General features: G+C 41.0%; 1 protein-coding gene across 1 annotated transcript; it reads left to right on the top strand.

Moving 5' to 3' along the window:
- The first annotated feature begins 3,379 nt into the window (after positions 1–3,379).
- Positions 3,380–25,698, top strand: slx9 (SLX9 ribosome biogenesis factor). Its single transcript, XM_070930778.1, has 6 exons — positions 3,380–3,659; positions 3,990–4,110; positions 19,784–19,852; positions 23,692–23,866; positions 25,089–25,154; positions 25,282–25,698. Exons 1-6 carry the CDS (start codon positions 3,462–3,464, stop codon positions 25,406–25,408), a joined length of 756 nt encoding a protein of 251 aa, XP_070786879.1. The 5' UTR covers positions 3,380–3,461; the 3' UTR covers positions 25,409–25,698.
- Positions 25,699–27,241: the final 1,543 nt, after the last annotated feature.

Here is a 27,241-nt window from a genome sequence, read left to right as displayed (position 1 = left end):
ATGCTCAGCACATTCTATTTAGTGATGAGAGTAGAATCCTTCCTTCCCATAGAAAATACATATAGTTCCTAAAATAGTATTTAATATTATTCTTATTTGATGTGAAAAAAGTACTACGCCAAATGTTTAGTGGTTGTTAGGCAGCAGTTGTATATTAGATATGCATGCTTTTTGTTTTGTTCACTATAGTGAGTGTAACTTGTTCCTGTGATTGACTTGAACTTTGTTGCTCATGTTTGGTGTACTGTGTCTGTAGCACAAATATTAGTTTCCACTTAAATATTGTGTTGTGGAGAAGAATGTGCCACCAATATGTTTAGATCAGGATGTATATATTCTGTTAGTGTTTTCCGTCAATGAACAGCACTTCATAGACAACGGTCCGACCGCAGCAATCCCCAGCTTTCCCTTTGGTCACCATGCAAAACAAGCAATTCTATTCTAATTCTAATCCAGCCACACAGATGGCACAATCAGTAAGACACTGATAGAAAGCATTTCAAATACAGTTCAACAATTTCTGATTCTGACTTGTTTCATTAGGAAACAAACAAGCACAGATTTAACCAATTCAACCTTCTCCAACAGTATGATAGTCATGTGGCATGAGTGCTGTGTAGCCTTTTCCTGACTGCTGACAAGAGCTGCAACTGACCATTATTATTATTATTATCGATACATTTGTTATTTTTCTTAATGAATGGATTTATCGTTTGGCCTACAAAATGTCAGAAAATTCACATCACTATTTCCAAAAGCCCAAGGTGACGTCTTCAAATGTCTTGTTCTGTCCAGCCAACAGTCCGAGACCCAAAGCTATTCAATGAGCTATCCCATGAGAGAAGGAAAAGCAGCAAATCCTCACAAATATGCAACTGGAACCAGAGAAAATTATTGAAAAGATATAAATACTTGATTATTTTTTCTTCGACGGACTAATCAATTAATCAAATTGTCGTTTCAGCTTGACTGCTAGCTTTATCACAGCTTACTCAATATACATGTAGCTGTATACTTTTATAGAAGAACCAGACCAGTATGGATTTTTTTAACATATAAATATAAACATGAACATTTTTAACCCTTGACTTTGGTTATTAAAGCATTATGACTATGTGTTGAGCGGGACATTTTAACATTTACAACATACTTATACGCTGATACTAATATATCTGATAAGCGAAAATCAGCTGATAATATCAGCCATGCTGCTGAATTGGTCAGGCTGTATTATATAGATATATACATATTATTTTTATATGATAATCTTTGTCATACCAAATCAATCAAATTGATAAAATACAAAGGTAGGTATACGCTATTAAAATTCTGATACATTCCGAAAATGTGAAACACCCTGACATCATTATGGATTACTTTGTACTCTTTTGTACTCATTCAGGGAAGGTGTGATTCATTTCGACGACACTTCTTCACTCTCACTGTCTTACATTTACACTTCCCATCACAACCACAGCTTTGAGCAGGTGCAGTGGAGCAACTGAAGGTCGATGGTCAAGGGCATTATGACACCTCCCAATGTTCCCAGTCAGATCAGAGTTCGAGAGATTTGACCTGTGGCTGCTTTCCTGCTCTTCCCATTAACACCAGATTCTTCTGCATGTCGTTCTTTTATAAAAGGCAAAAGTGATTTGTTGTTTAGCTTGATTTGCTTGAATAACATGATAATCTTATTAATATCAAGCTACAGATTAACAGGCTGAAATCAGAATTTAGTACTCTTGAGTAGTCTTGTGTCATCTGATGTTATTTTTGTGGTATGTACATATTACCCAATTGTGTAAATGTGTTTTGATATGTCTATTTTTGTATACACCGTAACATTCTTATGTACTGTACAGTATAGCACATAGTGGTGTTTAAATAAGTATTTGCTTGTTTTTTATTGTAGAAGGCCTCATATTCATTTGCCACATCTACCTGCAAATAAATATGATTTTCACTTACCGATGCAACTATTCTATCCTTCATTATCGTCGCGCTTACTGCCCTTTATACTGAGCTAAGTTGTTACTTTAATATATGCTTACATGACCAGAAGGCTAGGAAGAGTTAATGCGCTCCAGGGCAAGATGAAGTACTATTATCCTGTTGCATGCAACACTACACAGGGAAAATACTACTTACAAGTGTCAGTGCAAATATACAGTCTAATGGGACGGGAACAATGTGCTATCACTTATTACACTAGCATGCAGTGTAATCATGCCCTTCGGTCTCAACATTTGCAGGCATGCATTAACTAACCAAATATCTGACCATTCCACGCTCAGTTTATAACCTCTCAAATGTCTTTAAACTAAACTCTTTGTATTTCAGGTTCATAGCACATTTTTTAAATTTGAATCTCAAATGTGTATTTAACCTTGTGTGACATATATGGGTGGCTGTACAGTACAAGCCTGGATCCATTGAGGATAACGATTTTACAACACACCATCGTGTACCAAAACAAATGCTAAATACTGTTCACTCAGGGGTTGCAGTCCTGGCTATTACATTGATTGACACAGCACAAATATTGGGTTGATGTTCTTGTGCGACCCTTGTGTAGAGCTTCAGTCACCTCGTTCTCCTCATGTATTTGCTTCATACTCTTTATGCCAACTTGGGTGGAAAAGCACAGAAATCTGTTTCAACATTGTTTTCGAACCATATCACTTAAATAAATGTATATTTTGAGGAAATTCAGGTGCATCACAGACTTTTTTCAGACATGCCTATCTTATGCAGCTTAATGTCCGACACTGATTTGACCATGTTATTAAACTTTTTAAAAGCAATAGCAAAATAAAGCGAATTAGTTGGACTAATAGCATGCGGAACTGTCTTCCTGCTCTGTTTTCCACCGACCCACTAACCCGGGACACCAGTCACGCTTGTCATGTCAACAATGTCAAGTTATCCGAGTAGAAACGCGTACTTCTGGTATTTACTTTCAGACTAAAACCTTTATTAGGCTATGAATGTCTTCTACACAGGTATTTAGGAAATACAAAGTTCCAAACTGAAACTTTGTTAAGCACATGAATGGGACAGTAAATGCTTAAAGTAAATTGCGAAGCACCTTTCCGCCTAATTTCATATTTCTCTGCTAGCTAGCTAATATTAGCCATGTAACCTGCATAAGATGCCATACACGTCGGACCTAAAAAGAGTCAGTAGAGGATGACACTAAACAACAAAGAGGGGTGACTTCTCTCGTGACTGCTTATATGAAAATCACGACGGTTGCTAAAGTCAAAAAATTAGCCAAAAGGGGCAAATAAGAGAAATGTGTCATTTAGCTTAAATTTGAAGGCAAAACAGATCAACTTCCGGTGGCAGTAGAGCCGTCTTGACAACGCAACACGCTGTCGACATCGGGGAGCAGCAATACGCCTGTTTGTGTGGAACACCTTAGATTTAGTTCATTATAAAGTTCGCCTGGCCACATCAACATGGTTGGGAAGATAAAACATGTCCGTCAGAAGATTCATCAGGAGGCAGTCAAGCTAGACAGGCCGGGCAGCCTCACGCAGCCCCCCGGCTTTGTGCTGTCTCACAGTTTAGAGAAGCCTCCTGCCTCGGGACCGCACACAATAAGTCCTCCACTTCTGGAAAACAACAAGAACGACGCCTCGAAAAATGTCAAACAGGTCTGTTATGAGAACGGTTGCAATGGATAACGGTGACATATGGTATTGAATGTACGTCAACGATAGTGTCGTACCGGCCAACACAAATATACATCTAGTAAAACACGTTCAGACATTTTATGAATGGCCACGGTTATTTCAGGAGAAGTAGCGGTTATTTAACTCAGTAAAAATGAGAGCCTCATTCCCTTTTAGGGAACGTAGTGAATCAGATCTAAAAATCAGAATGTAGAATGTAACTGAAATAACTAGTTTGAGCGTGAAAGATTGCTGGTGGGAGATTGCTTTGATGGACTTGTACTTATTTGCTTATATTCTAAAACCTCACAGGCTCTGGCAGAGAGCTCCTTCCCCACTGGGATCTTTGCTGGCACTAAAATAACTCCAGAGGCCCTGGTACAAACTCTGAAGTTCGAGGAACCTCCACATGTTCCCCCACCTGCTAAGAAAGGTAAGACTTGCTGGAAGTTATTTAGATTGAGATCAGTTCCTCCCTCACCTCATTATGACTTATGCTTGCCTATAGCCTTGCAATTGTGTTGACTGTTTTAGGGGGACAGATAGACACTTCTTATTACTTGTAATGTTTATGTGAAATTGCATTATGTTAAGTGTGGTAATAGCTCTGGCTATGCAAGATTAGGGTTCCGGTGCTGACGCTCTTGGGCATTCTTCCCCTGAAGGAAGAAGATTTTTTTATCCAGGTTATCAGCAGTCAGCTTTATGTCCTTGCCACAGGACTCCCGTGCTCACATAGCTGGGCTTATATTCACAAACTAGGAGCTGGAAGCTGGGGGAGTTGTCATGAGTTATACCTTTTGTTGGTGAGATTGATGGCCCCACCAGTCCCAATAGTCTGTTAGCAGCTGAGTGTGGATCTCTTTCAGAGAGCTCAGTTTGTCCAGTAAGATGCAGATCTGGCTCTGGAGCAGTTATGTGATCTCATTGGTCAAACGTATCTCCTTCTTCAGGGTACAGGGTACAGGGGTCTTGTGACAGCTGTGCTCAGATTGTCTTTAACCTCCGCACACTCTCATTAGCTGGCCATACAAAAGTTCCTCCTCAAGAAAGCTCTCAGCAGTGCTTTTCACTTGTTCTAGGGCAATGATATTGCGGTCCGCCTGTCCAATAGTCTGAGACACCTGGGCCTGCCACTGGCTGACCTCCTTATGTCGGGAGGTCAGATGCCTCATGGTGCCTCGAGTAGCAAAGGGTAATCTGCAAAAAATCTAAGGCTGCACAATTAATCGAAATATTAATCTTGATCACGATTTTGGCTTCCCACAAAATAAATGAACATGATCGACTGCGTTATTGACGTATAAAATGCGTGCTCCGCTCAAAGAAACATCCGCTGGAGGTTGCGGCTGCAGTCTAGAATAAAAGAGTAAAATACAATAGAGAGCAGAAGGGCAAGACGAAAACGAAGTGTGTGGAGCAGAAAGCGATGAGCTAGTCCCTTGAAACAGATCACCATCCATTGTTTGGAAGTGTAAGCAAGAACAAATCGTATGTAAAGAGTGCAAAACACCACACACTGCAGTGCGATGAAAGCGTGAATATAACGTCGCTAACGTCACTTCACTGAATCCCGGTCCTTGTCCAGCATCAACTCAGACATCCATAACAGCGACGCTGTTTAGCTTGTCACTGTAAAAGGTTTTGGTACAATATTATTTATAATTTGCTTCCAGGAGATGCACTGAGAATAAGGTCCAGTCTTATTCTGATGCAAAGCTTTGTACATTGGCAGGAATTTAGCACAACATGGAAGTGAAAGTGAAGTGATCTCAATATTGATGAAAATAATCGTGATTATCATTTTGGCCATAATCGTGCAGCCCTAAAAAGATCCAGACCCAGAGCAAAGACAAGCTCCTCGGCAACCTGGCAGGTTGCTTCTACCCCTTGAACTTAAAGGGTCTTCTCTTAGTGCGCGAGGAACCAATCCCCAACGGGGGGAATGGGGTGGAACCCGACTGAACTGCGACCGTTTCACAACATTAACCATGTCTTAGAAAACAACCAAAGGCTTTATACTACGTCATTTGACGTTTAGAAGTCAAGTGACGTAGGCTTTATACTACGTCACTTGACTTCTAAATGTCAACTGATGTAGTATAAAGCCTTTGGTTGTTGGGTGTTGACGAAACAACCAACACTTGCGGCATAATCACCCATGGACAGCGCTCACTCTGGATCGATCGCAGCATCGGTAAGAGTAGTAGTACCGTTAAAATCACACCCATAGCGAGTCCACGTTTAAATGTCACCTTGCTGAGCGTTCTGTTAGTAGGATTAGCCAACGAGTTACCAACATTTTGCCGTGTCCCTCCAATTAAGTAATAAAGGCTTATTTGTCAGAGCTACGAATTTAAATGGTTTGTGTTGATTAGAAAGGTTAGACAAGTGTCCCACAGTAGTCAGAGTAAACCCCGACCAAGAAACCAAAGCCAAAGATCATGGAAATAATCTGTAGCAGTATGACCTTAGACCCGAGGTTTAGCACCAGCACAGAAACACATTTCTTTTTTGATGCCTTACTTTAAGGAATGTAAACTTGTTTTTCGGTAAAACTTTTTTTCATACAACAAAAGATGCCAAAAAAAAATGTGTAAACACAAGTGGCCTTACAAGAACTTTGCTAAAATGAAATGGTCTAAAATTGGCAAAACTGAATACAGGACATATTTGATCGAACAAGTACTAAAGAAGTTAAGAAAGGAATTATTATTATTATTATATGATGATTTGCCAGAAACTATTTCCCCTTTCATACCCCATCAGTATGCACGCTGCAAGGGCAGTTATTTACACAGGGTAGCACATGACTGGTTCACAAATCATCCATGGTCTCTGTCTCGCTCCTCCCAAAATACAAAGAAAAGCTTCAATAAATAGGAGAGAGAAGAGAGGAAGGTAGGCAAAAAGTGAAACTAAATAGAAACTGAACCTTAACCTTATTTGGTCAGTTTTACTCGACGAGTGTGTAGCAGGTGACACACTTTTGGTAACTGACAGTTCAATATTCTATGGCAAAAACTTTTTTAAACCACCCCATAGGTAATGTCATTATGGCACCCCCAGCCCTGATTGGTCATGAGTGGATAACCTTGTACTTTTGCGATATTTGTTTAGTTGGATGTAGTAGACTGAGGTTTTTTTCTAAATTAAATTAAATAAAAGAGTGAAAGTCACTCATACATTGTTAACATATTGTGTGTTATTGTAATACCTTTTAATAGTGTATTTAAAAAAAAAAAAAAAAAAAAGATCATGCAGGAGTGTTATATTAGCTGTGCAGTGGGTCAAAGGTCGGGAGCTGCTGTTGAAGAGGCAACCCATCAAAGTTCCCAAGTTCCATGCTACATGCTAATTGTATACAGTGTGTAAACCAATGTCAGTATATTCTATTTTGTCATTCCACACAAAATAAAGAGATTAATTCATTATGTTGTGCTCCCAGGAAATTATGCAATATACAGTATATGTATATATGTATTCACACTACATAGGGAAAATGTGCTTACAAAGAACGTGTGGTGTGGAATTTGACACAGTGAAGTGTTGCACACTGTGTTGTAGCATTGCCCTCTCTGGCCACTAGATGGTGTATGAGGCTTCTATAGCCGCCCTCATGCTGCAGCAGCACCACAGCAGACAACAGTAAAGGTTTTTTGGGGGAGTTTCTGTGGCACTAATTAAGGCTGTTGGAACATGTCCTTTCAGCTTTGGAACAGCAGCTTAAAAAGGCTGGCACAGAAATCTGAGCAGAGCTGTTGAGTAACAAAACAAAACAAAAAAAAATAGATAAAAAAAAGCTCATCAAAGGGGATGGAGGGCAGTGGTAGCATCTCTCTGTGGCTGGGGATGTGTCTGAAGAAGAGAGTGATGGATGTGGGCCTAGTTGCTAAGCACGCTGTGCTGCAGGAAGCCTCGCCAGACAACGGCCCGCTGCTATTTATAGACCGGGCGCAGTGTAAATTTAGCTCATGCATGAAATCAAGGTTTAGCTGCATCAGTGTTCCCTTGCTTCAGCTGGAAGACACTGAGGCTGGTACTGTCTCAGTTTAAGGACACTCGTGTTGCAATATCCTCTCTCTTATGAGCTCCTGGTAACTAAAACAACAGGATGTGATTAGTTTAAACAGCAATGATTTCTGTTCTATTTCCATTCTGTGTATCGTTATCAATTATCTGTTAATCATGTGTTGAAATGTTCGATTGTTTGTTTAGTCTATAGAATGTAATACAGTGATGGAAAAAGGACCAAGCAAGCAAGGTGACGTAAGCCCATGTTCCATTTTTATGATATAAAAATTAGAAGAAGAAAGAAATGGGCCATTTTCTTAATAAATGCGTATAAATATTAATCAGTAATTTAAATTGTTGCGGATTCATTTCCATTTAATCGTTATCACAACATGATGTTGACTGTAATAGAGCACCAAGCTTCAAATCTCTGTGAGTTGAGTTTCAGCTCAAGTTGAGCCACCGCTAGACTGATCCGTCATTGCTGACTGAGCTTTTACTCTATATTAAACATACGATAGGTTTCCAGTGTTCCAGCAATTGGACCCTTGAACGTCTTTAGCTTCACAGTTATAAAACCCGTTTTCCTCCATGACGTCGCATTCATTTTCTGTAGAGCGGATCATGTGCATTCGGTGTCTGAGCAGTCCACTGTAGTTCGACTCCTCTTCAACTCGGACTTTCACCCGTTCACAGTATAAACACAGAATAATGCATGTTTTTGGTGGATGTTTGCCTTGGTACAATGGTGCATAACAATAAACATAGCAAGTAGAAAATATAAAGAAAGATGAAAGCAGGTGCCGCAAGTCAAGAAGCATAAATATAAAATATAAAATTGACAGTAAAATATGAAAAAAAAATGAAAACAATAAAAAAAACAAAAAAACATGCACAATAGGACGTGTCTCCTCAAGTCCTCTCTCCTCGCATCTTTAGTGAGAGGGACTAAGACGCAAGGAAAAGACACAAGTGAGTGTGAATGCAATAAAGGGAATTGGCACGGACCCAAAGACTAGAGAAGCAAAGGGACGCTTCTCATTGTGAACTGAACCTTGAAACACATCCTGGCGCTGCCCATTGAAACTCAAAGGGGATATTTACTAAGGATTTGTGGATTTTCATGTACTAAATCGTCCAATTGCGTTGGTCATTATTCACTAGGACTGCACTCATCGTGCCGGTAAAATGGAGCAGAAGCTGAAAATTGCATGTATTTCAAGGCGTCCCTGTTCAGATACCGTACTGTACATCAGTATGGTAGGAGATAAGGTAAATTTATGTACATATCCGCTGCACCTGACTTATCACTGCTGACTGACCTTTACAACAGAGGAAATTACGTTTAAAATTTTACATTTGGGAAGTATAGGAGTCAAATCTGCTGCTTTATTGGACGTTCCAGCTCGCTAGTGACATAAAACCAGATGTATTTGGTAAAATAAAAATAAAATAAAATAATTCATTTAGGCAAGTTACAAAGGATAAAAGTGCCTGTGGGTGCTGTTCAAATCTAACAAACAAATATAACCTTAAAGTAAGATCTACTAACTTCCTAAAAGAAACTAAAAATGGAAACAAAACCTCACTACCCAAGCTCACATAGCGAAAACCATAAAACAATGTGAATTTGCGTGGATGCGCGTGTGTGTATCAGTATGTGCCACCCATATACCTGACCCCCCCCCCCTTCCAGGTAGCTAACGAATGCCTCAGAGCTCTCGACATACACCATAACGGACTAACGTCCAACAAAGCAAAGCGAGAGGCATGATGGCGAGCTGTTCAATGGAAAATCCCTGCCGCGCCAAATGTGGAGCTGACCAGGCTTTTGAAAGAGGGGATGGGGGGGAGAGAGAGGGGCATGCTTTGATGTTTGCTGTACTATCATTAACTTCTTCTTACTGTATGCTTTTTATTTTTTACTTTAGTACTTTCATCAGCTATGTTCAACACTGGCTTTTCATTTTTAAATCTGTTGTTACTCTTGCGGTTAGATAGATGGTTTGTTATATATCATCGATTTAATGTCATTCATTTGTTAATGATTCCGATTCATCGTAGTCTTACTATGTGGACATTTCCAACTTCACATCCAAAAGGTAATCCCTTCCAAAGCCCACTGCTTGCTGGGCGCTAGAGTCCAACGTTGCTCCCTGACTGACTGCATCTGGACTCCTGCATCTGGATTCCAGCACACTCCCACTGCAGCCACAGCAGCAGCAGCTGATGTCTGTGCAGGCCTAGATACAAGGGCTGGATTTTCAGAAGTCTGAATTTCTTGACTGAATATGTAAGTCAGCAAGGGCTGTATCATAGAGGGCTGGGTGTTGTTTGAAAATGTGGTCCTGATTGGCACAGATACCAAAGCAATACCTTTTCTTTCTTATTAACTCAGGCCAAACTGTTCAGTGCATCAGAGTTAAATACAAAAATAAAAAAATAAATAAAATAAAATATAGTCTCAGGTTGGAAAAGTTGGATTTAGATCAGTCAAAATTCAAAGAAAAAGTAAACAAACTGAATGCGCATTCAGTGCCAACTTTTGATACTTGTGCTGTGGTACACTTTGGTCCTAGTCTCATTTCAAAGAATCCTCTAAATGGAGCAGAGAAATGCGGCCACCTTTTGCCCAAATGTAGCACTTCGCAGCCTTCACAACTCGGATATCTGTGTGGAGACTGGGCAGCATGATGGACCAAACATGTCCGCTTTTGAGTTTTATTTGAGTAACATTTATCTAGTTTCTTCAATTAGTTTGGCATCAGTTATTCTGAATTTTAACACTGATCAATGTCCAGTCAATCAAAGCATTAGTACACCAGAGTTGGACAATAAGACAATACTGTATATACATAAAGACAGTATAAGTGTGTCAACATATAATATCGCTGGCTTTATTAGGTCAATGTGGGCAGTGCAGTGAGTCAATGAACAGGACTTTAAATGTCAATGGTAATTGATTTTGGCATCGATGTGACCTTGATTTGTCAGTATTCGTTGGATAAGCCAAAAAGAGATATTTTTTAATGGAATTTTCTATATCACAATACATATTAATATCGTCATATAAAATGACATGACGATTAGCATATGCATACTGTAGTGACTGCATTAGTAGTTATACAACAAATTTGCTAGATTTCCATCTGTAACATGTTGACTCACTTGAATTGAGACGACAGGTTCAGCCCAGTTTATTAAATGGTAAATGGTCTTCACTTATATAGCGCTTTTCACCCATTCACACACACACACATTCACACACCGATGGCGGTGGAGCTGCCATGCAAGGTGCTGGCCTCCATCGGGAGCAACCTCGGGAGCAGTATCTTGCTCAAGGACACTCACCACATGTGGACGGGGGGAGCTGGGGATGACGTCCCAATGATGGCAGCGGCCGTATCTGGGATGTTTTGGCTTTGGAAGTGGAGACGTGCTGTCCATCTTTATATACTATGGGGGACACTAACACTGATTAGAGGGCATTACCATCCTTTTTTTTTGGATACATTTCATGACAGATCAGTCCCAACTGGTCGACTCTGTCAGCATTGGCTGATTTAAAACAGTAGATGGCTCAAAAAACACATTTAAGTGTGCAGCACCTCTTTGACTTCCAGTCAGACCATTCCCGCTTCCTTTCCGTCACAGCACTGCTCTGATGACACTTTGTTGGGAGCTCTACTGTTGATATATTTTGTATATATGCATCTGTAATTGTCTCGGGTCTTCTAATACGAGGACAGCTGGACTTGAAGCTCGGCAGGTTAAAGTTAATCATTACATAACAATACCTTCCATCATTGCGTATTCATGTAGAATCCAGTTTCTCATAGACAGCCAGTATAGTCCTGATCAAAACTAAGCCTATATAATCAGTGTGTGTGATATGATGTTCTCAGAGATCATCATAAAAAGCCATTACGTGTGTTGTCACGAGCCTATAGTGTAAAAGTCCTGACTGTGGAAGTTGATCAGACAGCCCAAAGCGCTCTGTCTGCAGTCTAATTAGAGGTATCGTATCACTACCAGACCCTGGAGGGAAGACCCCGGCTCCTCTTTATTCTGAGGTCAGCTCCCTAAAGCCCGCCCGTCTGCCCACTTCCCTCCTCTCATCCTCTCTTCCTCTACCCTCCATCTTTCTCCTCCTCTCGTCTCGTGACCCCCCCCCCCCCCCCCTTCTCCTTTCCTGCATGTTCATCAATTGAAAAATCGACATCATTTCAACTTTTAAGATTATGTCATTTTACCTGTCATCATTCCCATGTTCTCAGTGTTTCTCCTCATTTAGTTTTTTACCCGTCTGCTATTTTTCTTCCATTTTGTACAAGGCTGAAAGGCCAATTTGCCCGTGCAGAGCTGTCATGTTTACTCGCATCGTTTTAACGCAACTGCATGCGTCAGAGCATCAGAGCATGCAATGGAAGTAATAGTTATCTGTATGTGAAACTCAGTGATGCTGTAAGGATGAAAATGGTTTCTGGGTGAGAGACCAAATAGTTCTACAGGGGGTCCTTTGGTCAGGATGGTGGATATGTTTAGAGTTGAAAAACTTGTCAAACCAAAATAAACAACCCAGAGTGGTTATTAAACAGTTATTTCAATATTGCTTTGGAATTGACATTCCACATTGTATGCATATTAAATGAATCCTGAATTCTGAATCAGTCAAGGAGCACACGTCATTTGAGCACGGTGCTACAAAGAACCTTTCTAAAGGAACAGTCATGTTGGCTGTGTTGTTTGCACTGCCTAATGTGCTCATTTGACCGTAAGGACACATAGGCAGACCGAAGGCTTGTTATTGGCTAGCAGCAGTATGGCTTCACACCTCCCTGAAACAGAAAAGTCATGACATTCACGCCTCATTGGGAAACAACTCTGCAGTCATATTTCATTGTCAAAGACATGGGTCCTTACTGTGGGGTCCAAAGTGATGGATTATTCTTGAATTACTGCATATGTTGGAGCTCAAGTGTATCAGCACCAACAGAACAAACAGTTCAAGAATGTCTTTCCAGATTTTGGAAGCTACATTTGGATCTTCTGATACCCCCCGTCTTTTTGGCTGGAAAACGAAGTCTCCCCCTGACTAAGTGACGAAGTTACACAATTGGTTGGTCGAGTGTTGGAATTTCCCCTTTGGACGTTGCTCTTTCAAAATGAAAGAGGAGCGTGAGTGTCGCGAGAACCGGACAACGGACGTAAGATTCAACATGGTTGCACCCCGTTTCCAGCTGTAGGCAGCAAGACGAGCCGAGACATTACACACGAGGAAATTCCACTGAAAGCAAACAACAAACTTGGGGGGAATGTCCAGTATAAATGAATGCACAAAACATGTAGACTCAGTTCTTCTATACTACTCACTCCTCTGCCATCTACCAACCTTTTCAGTCTCAGTGTTCCAAAACACCTTCTGGTCCCCCTCCACCCCTTGGATCCAAGCTGTCAGTCCAGCCCAGAAGGTGCAGGAAGGTGAGGAGTCTGAGCACAATGTACAGTCTGGGTGGATGTGGGCTGAGTAGGCAAGGGGGTAGCCTCCAGCCAGCCGTAATCACAGCTATCCATTTCATCTAACAGCGGGAAGACGATGCTCCCAATGGGAGCGGAGTGGTGGTAAAGCACCCTCCCCACCCCCAACCCCCTCCACAAACACAAAAGATACCCCCACCCACTCATGGCAGATTAGATTTCTCCACCTCTACCCGCATTTGTAGTCAGCAGCAGATGCCTATCTTTGCCTGTTCTCTTAGTGCAAACAGCAGCAAAAACACTTCTGTTGTTTAGCGCCGTGGCAGCAGATAAAGGCCTGCCAGGATCTCCAGAGTGTGTAGACAGTGTGTAGATAATGTGCCTGTCTGAACAGCATCCACTGACACACCAGCGGACGGGATATGTACACATTTCACATGCCAAATACAACTCGGTGTTTGGATTTTGATTCAATATATTTTTTCAACCTTGAAAGTTGGAGGTCATTGAAGGAAAATTTAGCTCTTAGCAAACATGGGTCTAAAAGCTGAGGATGCGATGACAAAACTCACTTCGCCTCTGAGTGTTCATTTTTGTTTTTATTCATGCTATCTGAACAACTATAGGATGGATTTCTATGACATTTTGAATAGACAGTCATGGTTCCCAGAGGATGAGTGTGATAACTTTGGTGGTGACTTTATCAGGTCAACATCTTAATTTGTCCAGTACTTTTACGACCACACGCATGCAAAGCTAATGGCATTCCCATCAGCCTCATCAGATATCACTTTCTGCAACAGCCGTCGGTGAGCACAACATCCTGATCCGAGCCGATATAATTGGCCTATCACAAATATATACGTATCAGCGTATATGCTTTCCGATTTGTGCCGATATGAAAATCTTATTATTCCATAATATAATTCTTTGGGGTAACTTAGAAATGGTGCCATTACATAGTTTGTCCAGGAATTGAATGCACTCCAGGCACAAAAATTTAAACATGCATGAAAACTACAGCTGGAGTCAAGAAATGTAACAGCCACCTCACTAATGGTTAAAACTGTAAACCAGCACAAAAATGACAATTATCAACATAAAGCACCATGTTCTGAATAGAAACATTAAAAACACAAAAGTAACATTTGCATACCTTGTCAGTTGAGTCGAATATAATGCGTGAGCATCTTAGCCTATTCTGCATATACATTATAACATTAATAGGAGTGTGATGGTAACGTTAATGTATTCACACCAAACTGATTTGTTCAGGACTCCAAACCAAATAATTCCAGTCGATACATTTATAAAATTTCAATTTTAAAGTCCACCGGAAAAAAAGTTGAAAGTTTCCCCTGATCATTCATAGCCGAGGCGCTGTTCATCTCGAGAAGGCAGCAGCGGACCATGAGTTAATGGTCGCTATCGTTGTACATTGACAGTGAAATATTGCTAAAGATGAAATGTTTTGATAAGCAAGAAAATACGCTTCTGATTGCAGTTAAATCCATTAAAATGATGGTTCATAACGAAAGCTGTGGCATGACTCTCATAGCTAGCTTGATAGAGTAGAGAATTTTAGTAGAGAGGTTTTTTTAAATATAAAGATTAATTAATTAATTAATTAAGATTAAGCTATTTAGAATAGAATATAGAATAGAACATGAAATGCAAACTAGTTTGGTTCCAGTTCAAGTATATAATTATGTGTATATTCTGTATAAAGAATACCGATATCTGAATTTTTTTTACTCCCTAATAATGGTATCGGCACTGGCCCCAAAAATACAGTATCGGTCGGGCTCTAATCCTGATTGGTGCATAGAGGTATGTGACATCACCTTTGTCCAATTGAGCCCCACCCACAGAAAGACAGAAAGTCTTGTGAAATAAACAAAAGTGTTCCAGCTTTGACAGCTAATTGTGTGTTCATGTAGAACCCCACCAACACCCCCCAACACGTAGTTTGAAGCTGATTGAGAAAACATGTTTTGAGGGTCTTTTTAAAACCTGTGTCATTAGCTGATGAGTAATGTTGTCTTAACTGATAGCAATGATGCATCAAACTACAAAAAAACAAGAAAAAAGTTATTTATCTTGAATCTTGTCGAGGAGTTGTGCTCGTCCTGTGATTGAACATCCCGCACTGGGGGACATGTTCCTTCATTACCAAGAACACACACGCTGTAGTTTATTTTGACTCAATCTCATATACACCGTCCTGCTGCCCCAAATACTCACTCGAGCACCAAATGTGGATTCATCCACCGCTGAAAATAGTCCCCAACAAAGGCACTATTTTCCACCAGTTTGTTTGATTTAAAAACTACAGTGAGCAGCTGTTTGAGGAAATGATTGAGCTTTTCTTAAAATTGAAACTATGTATTTGTGAGCTGTTAACGTCTTCAGTAGGAACCAATGGGCTAACACATTGCCAGCCTTAACCTTTTAATGTGTTGTTTTCAGTCTAATCAAGCATGTATTGCAGTTACACTGTAAAATACGAAGTAATGGACACTTAAAAATGCCAACAACAAGAGTCTTAAATCTGTAATTTCTTAATCTGGTGTTGATGGACATTGTTGTCCTACAAGTCGATGTATATTGTGAATAAGGGAGCTACTCACTAACCGACAAATAGATACACTGTCCACATTAATATATGTGTATTATGCAAACCATAGCACACAAGCACAACTGGCAGTTAGGAGCCAAATCAACTTATCTCTTCTGTAATTCAACAAAACCTGAAGATTCCAGAAGTTTTATGTCATCAACTACGCAGTGAACGGTGTATTATATTGTACATTTATTATAATAATTATAATGTGTTTGCAATGTGATGCATTATGGTGCAATTGTGGGCACTATTGTGTGTCTAGTATGTAAATGGTATTCAAGCAGGCCCACAGATAGCCCTTAGAAAATGTTCAGTGAAATAATCTATTAAGAAATTAAAGATGATGATGTAGTTTTCATGGCACATTAGACCAAAAACCCACAGTCCATTTCTCGCTTACGAGGGAGTGAAATAAAGGCTGCAGACTACAGATGATACAGACAATATTTCAACTGCTGCAGCGCTCCTCGTGTCTGTGGTTGGGCTAAATGGGATCAATAGGCCAGCATGCAGTAGTGCTGCTGTTGCTGCTGCTGGGACAGGGCAGGGCAGGACACATCACACCGTGCTGTGGTCATCGAAATGACATGCGGCCTATCTGTTGCCTCCGCACTTTGAACTCCATAGACCTGGAGCGGACGCCAATCAATAGATAGAAACGGGCCAGGCACGACATTGCAACGTTTAGTTTACATTTCACTTTGAATAAGGATTTAAGATACTTAACTATAAAGTACCCAAAACTGATATTTGTTTTCAAGGTGCCCCCAATTCTGGGTCCACTTTGATGGGGGTTTTTTTGTATATGGATAACATACAGACATAGCTAATGTTACATCATTTTGGGATATTTTGAGCAGAGAAGGTTTTTTCTTGCAGTAAATGTCACACCAAATGTCACCAAGGTTTTCTGGAGTAGATAGAAAAATACCAGATAAATGGGAATAGTTTATGCAGGCTGATGTTTAAAGCCATTCACTTATATTTGTACCTTTTTTTTTTTTGGTAGATTTTGTGACTTTTCATGCATAAAACTCAATAATATTGATCAATCTATAATTACATATAATATTTAGAGGTGACACTGATTTGCCAATATGTAATCTAACAAAAGACCAATATTGCCCCCTTATATATCAGCAAAGCAATATATCATCTTAATTCTGTTGTCTGCTCTCACCCTCAGGCCATTCGAAGAAATGGTGCTCAAGGTCTTTGCTGCATTGTTAATTACAAAGTCATTGCCTTCAGGCCTCTATAATACACCACTGCAATACTGTGCTTCATTCAGGGAAGGGCCCATCGATCCTCCCCCTGTTCACACACACGTGGGGCCGATGGCTGGAGTTCATCGTCTGTGTTTTGTTTCATGATGGTGGGGGTTGGAAACCTTATTCATGCCCTCATGTTTTTTAGTTTGAAGCCTTAGTATAATGTACATTTCACTTTCATGTTTCAAAGCAGGTAAATCCACCCAACAGCTCATAGGACATAACCTTTCACTCTCCTGATAGTCTTTTAATTTGAAACATCTGCAGAAAGTCTTGAGTACCATTGACAGCAGCTTAACACACATCAAGTAGAAGGATTGGAATGAATTAGAGAATGAAACCAGTATTTCTGTTAGAATAGAGACTCAGGACTCTCTTATTGTACTAATGGAATTAGTGCTGTACAACTGAACATCATCATTATTTGAAAACTGGCTTTTATTTGAGAATTGACCTTATTTTAAGCCGTTCTGTGTATTAACTAGTAACCAGTAACTTTTTACACTTAAATATGGAGTCTAATTAGATGAGATGTGATAATGTAAGTCATCTTCACTTTATTTTTACTTTTGTCTTTATTTTATTGACACATTCATCCACTAGCAACCGTTGTTGTTGTGTGTGTGTGACCCATTTCTCATTCTCATTCTAATACTAATTATTACCCATGCAACTTTTCACATAAAACATCCTCTGCCTCCCAGCACAGTAATCTGAACAACCTCCTGTTCCCAACTAGGAAGATAAAAACCATCACTTCCTGTGTAGCTGGAGGAGCCCCCCCCGCCAATGGGTTTTCAAATGTAAAAGCTGCCCAGTTCAACCAGTTGTGTACCGCTGCATTTCCCCGTTTCTGTCACTTAACTAAGGGGGCCCAAACAAGGGAGAAGACAGGAAGTGAGTATACAGGCAGAGAAGACACTATCATGGGTTGATCATGGAAAAGCCTCTCTCTCTCTCTCTCTCTCTCTCTCTCTCTCTCTCTCTCTCTCTCACACACTCACACACACACACACACACACACACACACATTCTCAGAGTGAATCTGTGCCACCCCCGCCTCTCTGCCCCCCCGAGGATGTCCTGACTATAGGGAACCTCAAGGTGGCTTTGCTGATTAAAAAATAAATAAATAAATCCCTCCCAGCCCGGGATGTTCTTCCCACAAAAGGGGGAAAGTAGATAGGACTCATGTTGGGTTATTTTTTTCTTTTGCAACTGATGCTATCTTTCTTCTGAAGTTACACCAGTGGTTCCCGAAGTGCCTGAGGTGCCTTGAGGACGGGCCGAGCAGGCTGCAAGATTTCTTGTTGTATGTATGTATGTATGTATATATATATATAACATTTTTCTCAGTAAATACATTTCTGATGGGGCTATTGACATGACATTTTCACCAGATGTCGGTAACAACCCAAGTAATCCACACATACAAAGAAATCAAAACAAATAAGTCCATAAATTAAGTTATGTGTAATAAAGTGGAATGACACAGGGAATAAGTATTGAACACGCTTGCTGAAATTTATTTAATACTTAGTAGAAAAGTCTTTGTTGGTAATGACAGCTTCAAGATGCCTCCTATATGAAGGAACTGGTCGCATGCATTGCTCAGGTGTGATTTTTGCCCATTCTTCCACACAAACTGTCTTCAAATCTTCTCTGATCTGATCTGACTCTGATCTTCAGTTCTTTCCATAGATTTTCAATTGGATTCAAGTGGGGTGATTGACTGGGCCATTCTAGCAGCTTTATTTTCTTTCTCTGAAACCAATTGAGAGTTTCCTTGGCTGTGTGTTTGGGATCATTGTCTTGCTGAAATGTCCACCCTCGTTTCATCTTCAGCATCCTGGTAGATGGCAGCAGACTCTTATCAAGAATGCCTCTGTACATTTCTCCATTCATCCTTCCTTCAATTATATGAAGTCTGCCAGTACCATATGCTGAAAAACAGCCCCACACCATGATGTTCCCACCTCCAAACTTCACTGTTGGTATGGTGTTTTTAGGGTAATGTGCAGTGCCATTTCTCCTCCAAACATGGTGTGTGCTATGACATCCAAAGGCATCCAATTTTGCTCTCATCTAACCAGACTATATTTCCCTGGTTTTTCATAGGCTTCAAATGTTGTGCAGCAAACTTAAATCGAGCTTCAACATGCTTTTTCTTCAGCAATGGTGTCTTGCGTGGTGAGCGTGCATAGAGGCCATGGCGGTTGAGTGCATTACTTATTGTTTTCTTTGAAACAACTGTACCTGCTAATTCCAGGTCTTTCTGAAGCTCTCCAAGAGTGGTCCTTGGTTCTTGGACAACTCTTCTGATTATTCTTTTGAGTCCTCTGTCAGAAATCTTGTGAGGAGCACCTGTTCCTCTTACTAGGTTTTTCTCACTTGCCATCAGGATTTGACATTTGTAAGAAAAGGACGCCACAGCTGTGTGTGTTAAACAGAGCTCCGACTGTTGTGATCACTTCATTCGGCTCTGCTCCTCTCGGGGGGGGGGGGGGGGGGGGGGGGCTTGCTGTAGCTTGCAGCCAAGTCATTCCCTCGCCACCTTTGATGTATCTTTAACACATTTATGAATTTGCCTCTCTTCATGTTTAATTAGTAGGCTTCTCCGTCTGCTGAGTAGAGCCCAGCCGGGTTTGATGTGTGCTGTCACGTAACTCTGTGTGTGTGTGTGTGTGTGTGTGTGTGTGTGTGTGTGTGTGTTTTCACAGGCCCAGAAGAGAAGAAAACCAAGCCAAAGAAAGAGAAGATGAAGGAGAGGAGGGAGAGATGGCTCAACAGTGAGTTCCTATCAACACTCAGCACTTTAGTAGTAATGTACAACATTGAGCAGAGTGTTGGACATGATGTACACTTTATCATATTACATGATATTAATTGTGGACTGTGTAACATTGTGGACTAGCATGTTAGCCATTGCCGCCTGTAACTTGCCCCCCCCCAGTAAAGGCCCTAAATGTGATACAGTTTGTTTGGCAGTTGGGACCACGTTGTGGTGAGACTTCCCATGTCTTCCCGTGAGTATCAGGTGGTTGGCAGCAAATAGAGGAAAACGTTCAAATAATGGGTCGATGGATTACCTAGCACTGTGAGTGACTAGTGGAGAAATTGAGCACCGATATCTGTGATTGTGTGAACACAAACAGGAATAATGGAAAGAGCCGGATCAACCTCAACAAACACCACATTAAGGGGTTAAGTGTGGTGACATTTTCACAATTGTTGCGTGCTTAAAGATGGCAGCTGTCGCGCGAATGTGTGTTGCATGCTTCGTCTGCATACATTAGAATTTCTGCTATATATTTTGCACAGGCGCGTTTTGGGGGTTTTGTCTCAGTTTTGTCATTTGGAGTTGTAGTCTGGCCATGTCTTGGAGGGGACGTCCCACACTGGACCAGCACAAGGTCTCTCTTGAAACTGTTTCGGATGCCGTACAGCAGATCAAATCTAAAATGCTCGCCCATTTTGACAAATGACGTAATCCAAGTCAGCCTGAACAGCATTCAAGGATAGCTGACTACGCTTGGGGAGCAAGTGTCCGAACTGGTGCAGAGAGTTGTGTCAAATGGGGACAGTATTCATGACTTGGTTAAATGACCCTTGAAAGGTTAGGGTGGTGGAGAAGCCGACCTTTGAATCTTCCTTTTAGCCATGTTCCTGAAAAAGCCGAGGGCCGAGTTGTTGTCGGCTTCATGGAACAAACAGAGTAACCTATCACCAGGCTGAAAATAATTGTTTCACCGATTGAAAGCTTCAAGTCTATTTCAGCCCTGACCACAGTGTCATTCTGTATTTTTCTCATCGCCAGCGCCTGGCATCGCTTTGAATTTGTGTGTTTTTTGTGAGCAGATTTTCATAAAGGTTTTCGTAATTATTCTGTTGTTGGCAAGTTAAAAATGTGGTAAATGAAAAAGTTCAAAGTTATGAGAGTCTCTCTGATTGTACAGGCTTCACACAGAGATCCCAAATCACCTCTGCTATGCCCATTAAACTAGGTTGCACATTTTCAAAATATTGTTAAATCTTTATCTAAAACAGTAGAGCTTAAAAGGAAAATGACTTTTACCTGCTTTATGAAGTGGCAGTCTTGATTGTCAGTGGTAATACTTACTATAGATGTTTTATGACAGCTATTGAATGTTTTCCTAGCCAATAAGGGACTCACTGAATTTTGGCCTTTTTGGCTGAAGGTCCATCTTTAGGTCTCTCTGTAATCATAACTCCGCTCCCCAACATCATCACTGCCGCCATCATCTCCCATAATTGTGATCAGGCCCTGAAACCGTACCCTTCTGCTGAGCCAATCAATTCCTGGGTAACACAACGCGTATCCTGTTCAGGCGTATAATTAGGTGCTAATGGCTGTGCGACTCAATCCCGCTGAAACCCAAGAGCGTCTCCATGGCCGACAGTTTTCAGGAATTAAAAGAAAATTAGAACGAAATATGAGCTTTCTTCAGATCCCGGGCCAGTGTAGGGACGGCAGAGTTTGACCAGTATTTGAGGGTTGAGGCTTGTGAATGTAAATCATTTGCACAGTAGTCATGTTTTTCGCTGCTTTTTAGTCCCACCAAATCCCTCGGGCGCAGGTGAAAAGGCACCAGACATACTGTCCTTATGTGCATATGCATTACAGTCTGCATGTTCATGACATCGGTTACACAAGACCTCGTGGTTCCTTCCGTACCTAACCTTTCAGGCTGACTTTACCATAAAAAGTTTTACCATACATCGGGCCTCATCCATGAATCATTCATACGCACACATGTGATCTCAACTTGGGCGTACAAACAAAGTAAGAAGAAATCAAGATTCATCAATGTTTGATTTCCAAAATGTTCGTTGCAGGGAACAAAATGTACTAATTTGATACACACAGATTCTTATTATGGTTTGTGGTGAGTTCAAGGCCATAAAATAACAAATAGAGCACCGCTGATGTTAGGAAAGTACCAGATATACGGTAAAAATTTCTAACAGTTGGTACCTCTCAGCATTTTTCATCACATTTCCAAAGGATTTGATGTAGCGTAATACAAAACAGCCCAGTGATTTACTTGATCTTAGGGTGATGGGACAGTGAGTCTGACAAGTCACTATATTTGGCACTCGGAGGTGACATGCTGCCCAGCACAGATGTCACGTGGGTTTTGAAATCGCTTGATGGCTGATATATGCAGTAGGATGTAGTGTAGCGCATGTGTCTGTTCAATCCAGAATCCGCTGCACTCATCCCTCTCGGGCTTTTGGAAATGAATGTCCCGATCCCTAATGTCTGCGCATATTGGATTTATCATATACAGCGGGGGGGTTTTCTCTTATTCGTTTTTTTATGACTAGTTTCTTTTCTGATGGAAACTCGGGTGCTCGGTCCTTCACTTTGGTCCAGACTGAAATCTCTCAACAACTATGGGATGGATTGTCATGAAATTTGGCGCAGACCTTCATGTTCCCCTCAGGATGAATTGTAGTAACTTTGGTGATCCTCTGACTTTTCCTCTAGCGCCGCCATCAGGTCAACATTTTCACGTGTGCAATACTTTCGGCCTGTGACTAAATTCCTGCACAACTAATGGCATCAGCCTCTACTAACACGCTAAACTAAGATGGCGAAAATGGTAAACAGTACACCTGCTAAACTATCAGCATGCTAACATCGTCATTGTGACCATGTTAGCATGCTATTGTTAGCATTTCGCTCAAAGTACCAAGTAGCGAGCGAGCCTGCAGAGGTTTTGCAGCATGTGTGGAATGAATGGGTCGTCATTTATGACACATCAGTCGCTAGCATGGCTCTTAGTGTTGTCTGTTTGCTTATGGATTTTACTTTTAAGATTTTTGAGACGTCACTCATTTGTTTTCTCAGTGGCTCACCAAACTCATAAACCCCATCCCAACGTAGTTGTGTTTAAACCTCTATCGAAACATATTAAAAACTGAACCAAACAAGCAGGCAGAAAGAGAGATAAGACATGGAACAGAATAAAACGGAGGACGTTGAGGTTACACTATATGATTAGTCTATGATTATTCTACCAGGACCCACCAGCGCTTCTGAACAAATGAAAGAGAAAAAATAAGAAAACATTTGTGAATGAGAGAGTCTTCTACATTCTTAGAAGATGACAAAAAAACAACAGTGGAACTAGTTATGTTCCGCCAAAACAAACATGATTTAGATCTGATGGATTCCATTTTATTTTCCGTTTTGTTTTTTTGCCCAATTGTTTCGTGATTTTTTTTTTTTTTTTTTTTTCTGACATTACCATTCCTTTCTTTGTCAGGCTGCTGCCCTCAGACTATGGACATTCCATGAGCTCTGCATGCTGTAGATCAGTGTTGATTAAAATATATATCATTATACCAGAAATGACATTGTAATATTTGTGTGTGTGTGTGTGTGTATACACTGTCAGATGAAAGCTGTTTTTTATTAGCTGTATATGAACACGGCCTTAGCAAAATACTAGCATCAGACTGTGCACCAGATGGAGACCTCTTACCCTTCACTGACTTTCACTCTTGCTTCACATTCTTCACAATACATTCTCATTGTATTGTTTAGCTTGGATGTAACCCCCGCCCCTCCCCCATCTCTCTGTTCTTTGGCTCCTCTCAGAGATCAGCTCCATCAAACAGGCCAAGGAGCAGCAGGCGGCCGAGGCCCAGAGGCAGGCCACGCCCGTGGTGGGAGACATGAGGCCGCTGGCCGACGCCCTGCCGGAGCTCTCTCAGCTGATCGCCCCCGCCGCCACAGCCCCCACCGCCCGCCGCAAGAGCAGGAAAAACAAAGTGTAAGTGCCAAGGTGCCCGCTCTGGGCATCAAGTGTCAACATGACAGTTGTTGTCGACTTCAAAGTGCAGTGCTCCATAATTCTCCCATTTCTTTTGCCCTTGATAAGAGTGACTCTGCACACATACAGTGTGTCTGAGTTAAACACATACTTCAGCAGCAGTGACGCCGTCAGTATCAGCAGACTGACTGACGAGCCTCCATCTGTTGACTGTTAGTAGCACATGTCAGATGTTTAATCAACAAATATTATTTAGATAAAAAGTGTAGTAAACTGAATGATGAGCTGCAACTTGGTGTCACACATTTTAGTCTTTTGGCAGTGTTTCATCACGGATCCATCAAATGAACAGACTTCCTGGTTTATTCCTCACTGCAGCATGTTGACAGGCTCGTGTGATGTATGGGTGCATATACTATATAAACTGGATACCAGACTCCAAGATGGCCAGTGTAATAACATATAATCCAGTGTGCAGACACTCTACTTTTGATAGATACATTTGTGATTATAAAAGAATATTTTTTATAACATTTTATTCTTTCATTATTTTGAGATAAAGTGGAGTTTTATATTAAACATGGACTTTGTTTTTTCTTAATTTTAGATCCAATTTAAGTAATATTTGGGATTGACTGAATTTAATTTTGAAATTCCAATAGTGAACCACTTATAATCAACACTGTACGGAAGACTAAGACTCTTCTCTTTGTGTAGTTTTACTACACAACTCCACCACCACCCCAGTTTTTGCTTTGGGGATCACCGAAGCACGCGTGCATGACAAATTGTTACATAGGTGGGAGTTAAAGACCTCAGCCAGGTGTTCCCAGTTCACCCTCACTACACGTTAGGTTTATTAGGACTGTCCTGCAGCCTCCCCCACCATCTCATCCAACTCACTACCAGGTGGTGATCAGTTGTCAGCTGTGCTCCCCTCTTCATCCAGGTGTCCAAGATATATGGCCGCAGATCTGATAACACCACCACAAAGTCAATCATCAGTCTTTGGCATAGGTATTCTTGTACCTTATAGTACACTTATGAATCACCCTATGCTCGAACGTGACCATGACCAACACACTTACTGTCATAAACATGAAAAACTTGAGCTACAGCTCATCATTAAACTGTAGCTTGAATTCCCGTGAAATGTCCTATTATTATGTTATAGTCCCGCATGTGAAAATGTCCGTGTCTATGTCCTGTCTCCTCCCTTCAGGCCGGTGAAGAGGCCTGAGCCAACAGACTTCAGTCAGATGAAACAGTCACAGAAGCGCAAACTCCTGTAAGTTAGCTTTTCATATGTTCTCCCTTCTTTGCTGTATGGTTCTGTCAACATCCTGCACAATTAGCGGTGAAATTACTCTCTCCTCTAAAAATCTCAACATATGTGTGTTTTGCCTTTACGGTAGGGAAACGGAGACCAGCCGGTTTAGCAACGCAGTAAAGACACTGTCTGCCAAAATGAACCCTCTGGCTGACATTGGCGAGCAGCTGAGGAAGAGGATGAGGCAGGAAGAAGAGCAAGGTCCCAGCTAACAACAGCAGCAGCAGCAGCTCAACTTTGTGAGACTGAAGCCCTTCCACAGATGTTAAGCAGCGAATCCCAGGAACGGAAACCCTACCCGGCACATCCTTGGGTTTAAAAGGAGGAAGAACCTGATATCTGGTACCCCGTCACACCTCTCCACCACTGTGTAAAGGATGCTGCTGACTGCTCCCGGGCAGATGCAAAGACGAGAGGCATGAAGTGTAGTATTTGTAAATGTTGACTGTAACGAATATCCTTTCAGTTTTATTATCCACATTTCCTCTTCAATAATAAATCACAGTACATTTAACAATCCCATTTTCTGTATGTTGGATTTCTAATGTCTACTTTCAGGTGCATCTGTATTGGCTCCAACTCAAAACATTTAATAATCAAATGGTGCACGTACAAACAAATCTGCCTCGTTTCAACACCTACACAACCATTCCCACTCTACTATTTTCAGTATCTTCTCATTGCGCTGTATTCAAAATAAGATCAGCTCCCAACACTGAGTGACTCACCAGCAATAACCATAGCAACTCCACTGATCCATGTAAATGAACATCTTGGCAGGGCAACGCTGAGCCACAAACTGAATGAAAATATTGTCAATCTGTCATCAGCAAGCAGACCTACATGTTATGGAGAGATGTGGAAATCACAATCCCTGCCGCACATCTTGTGCTCTACATTGGTCTTCAGATTTGAAGGATGCTGACTAAACGTCCTCGCAGCACCAGAGTGCCAGATGCTTTTTCATATAATTAAATATCTGTTTGTGCAGAAGCTAAGTTCTGCCGCTCCGTTTTTTTTCCCCACAAAATTACAAGATGCTATCTCATAGAAAAAAGTTTCCCAACACGTTTGAATTTGAATTTCATAACAGGATTTCACAGCTGTGAGACACTGAATTATGAGATACTATCATAGGTTTCTCATCATGTTTCCTATAACTGAATCTCATAATAGTATCTCAAACTATGGAGACACTATCTCTCAGTTTTGTTTTTGTTTTTTTTTCTACAGTTCTGACTCACAATTATGATTATGACGGATCATGAGGAGATAATAAGTCTCTCATTTCTGTAAGCGATGGCCACTAACTTCCACTGTTGCACAAGCAACCTCCTGCCACCTCTAAGCTTTGCTTTATGCCGTCTGAAGAGAGCCCAATGAGCTTATATCTTTGGCATTTTAGACTTTTGTTGTCGATAGTGACAGTTGAGGAAACGTCAAAAGAGGGATGACATGCAACACATTTCCCTTGCCAGAATCAAACTGGAGACGTTGAGGTTACGTCTTTACCGCTGCTTCACCGGGACACTTCCAGTCAACTGTACCGACCGTTTTGAAATGGCGGAAATAGGCTTCCGTAATTCTGCCACTTCTTTGAAAAGTTCTACAATGATGATTACAGTGCTGTGCTACTGTTGAGCATTTTAATCCATAACAGTGCATCATATTGTATGAGGTAATCATAATGAATGAATTTATCTATTGAAATCTATGGCTGTCAGATAAATGTAGTGGAGTAGAAGTACAAAGTACCCCAAAACTATACTTGAGTACATGTACTTTCACCGTTTGTGAAGTTTTCCAGCTCGATGTCGTCTTGTGAACTCCTCTGCACCATGCATGTAAGAAGATATGTAAGTGACAAAAGGAAAAAAAAACAAACACTCCACTATGATCAGATTAGAGGTAAGAAAAACCTGATCAATACAAGGTTCAGTGCTGCTGCGGGCCATTAGGACTCATTAATAATGGATATTATGAGAAAAGCACAGTGTCAAATTAAAAGTAATCAGAGCTCATTGTTAGCAACGATCAATGTATAC

This window comes from Enoplosus armatus, chromosome 24 (assembly GCF_043641665.1).
Source record: "Enoplosus armatus isolate fEnoArm2 chromosome 24, fEnoArm2.hap1, whole genome shotgun sequence".
NCBI classification, from domain to species: Eukaryota; Metazoa; Chordata; class Actinopteri; order Centrarchiformes; family Enoplosidae; genus Enoplosus; species Enoplosus armatus.
Note: the sequence above shows the minus strand (reverse complement) of the source record. Positions and strands in the feature narration are given on the sequence as shown.

Excerpts from the sequence above, each read along its gene's own strand:
- slx9 (XM_070930778.1), top strand. The coding sequence starts at position 3,462 with ATGGTTGGGAAGATAAAACATGTCCGTCAGAAGATTCATCAGGAGGCA. Across the intron at positions 23,867-25,088 it reads AAGAGCAGGAAAAACAAAGT|GCCGGTGAAGAGGCCTGAGC; the intron begins GTAAGTGCCAAG and ends TCCTCCCTTCAG. Across the intron at positions 25,155-25,281 it reads TCACAGAAGCGCAAACTCCT|GGAAACGGAGACCAGCCGGT; the intron begins GTAAGTTAGCTT and ends CCTTTACGGTAG.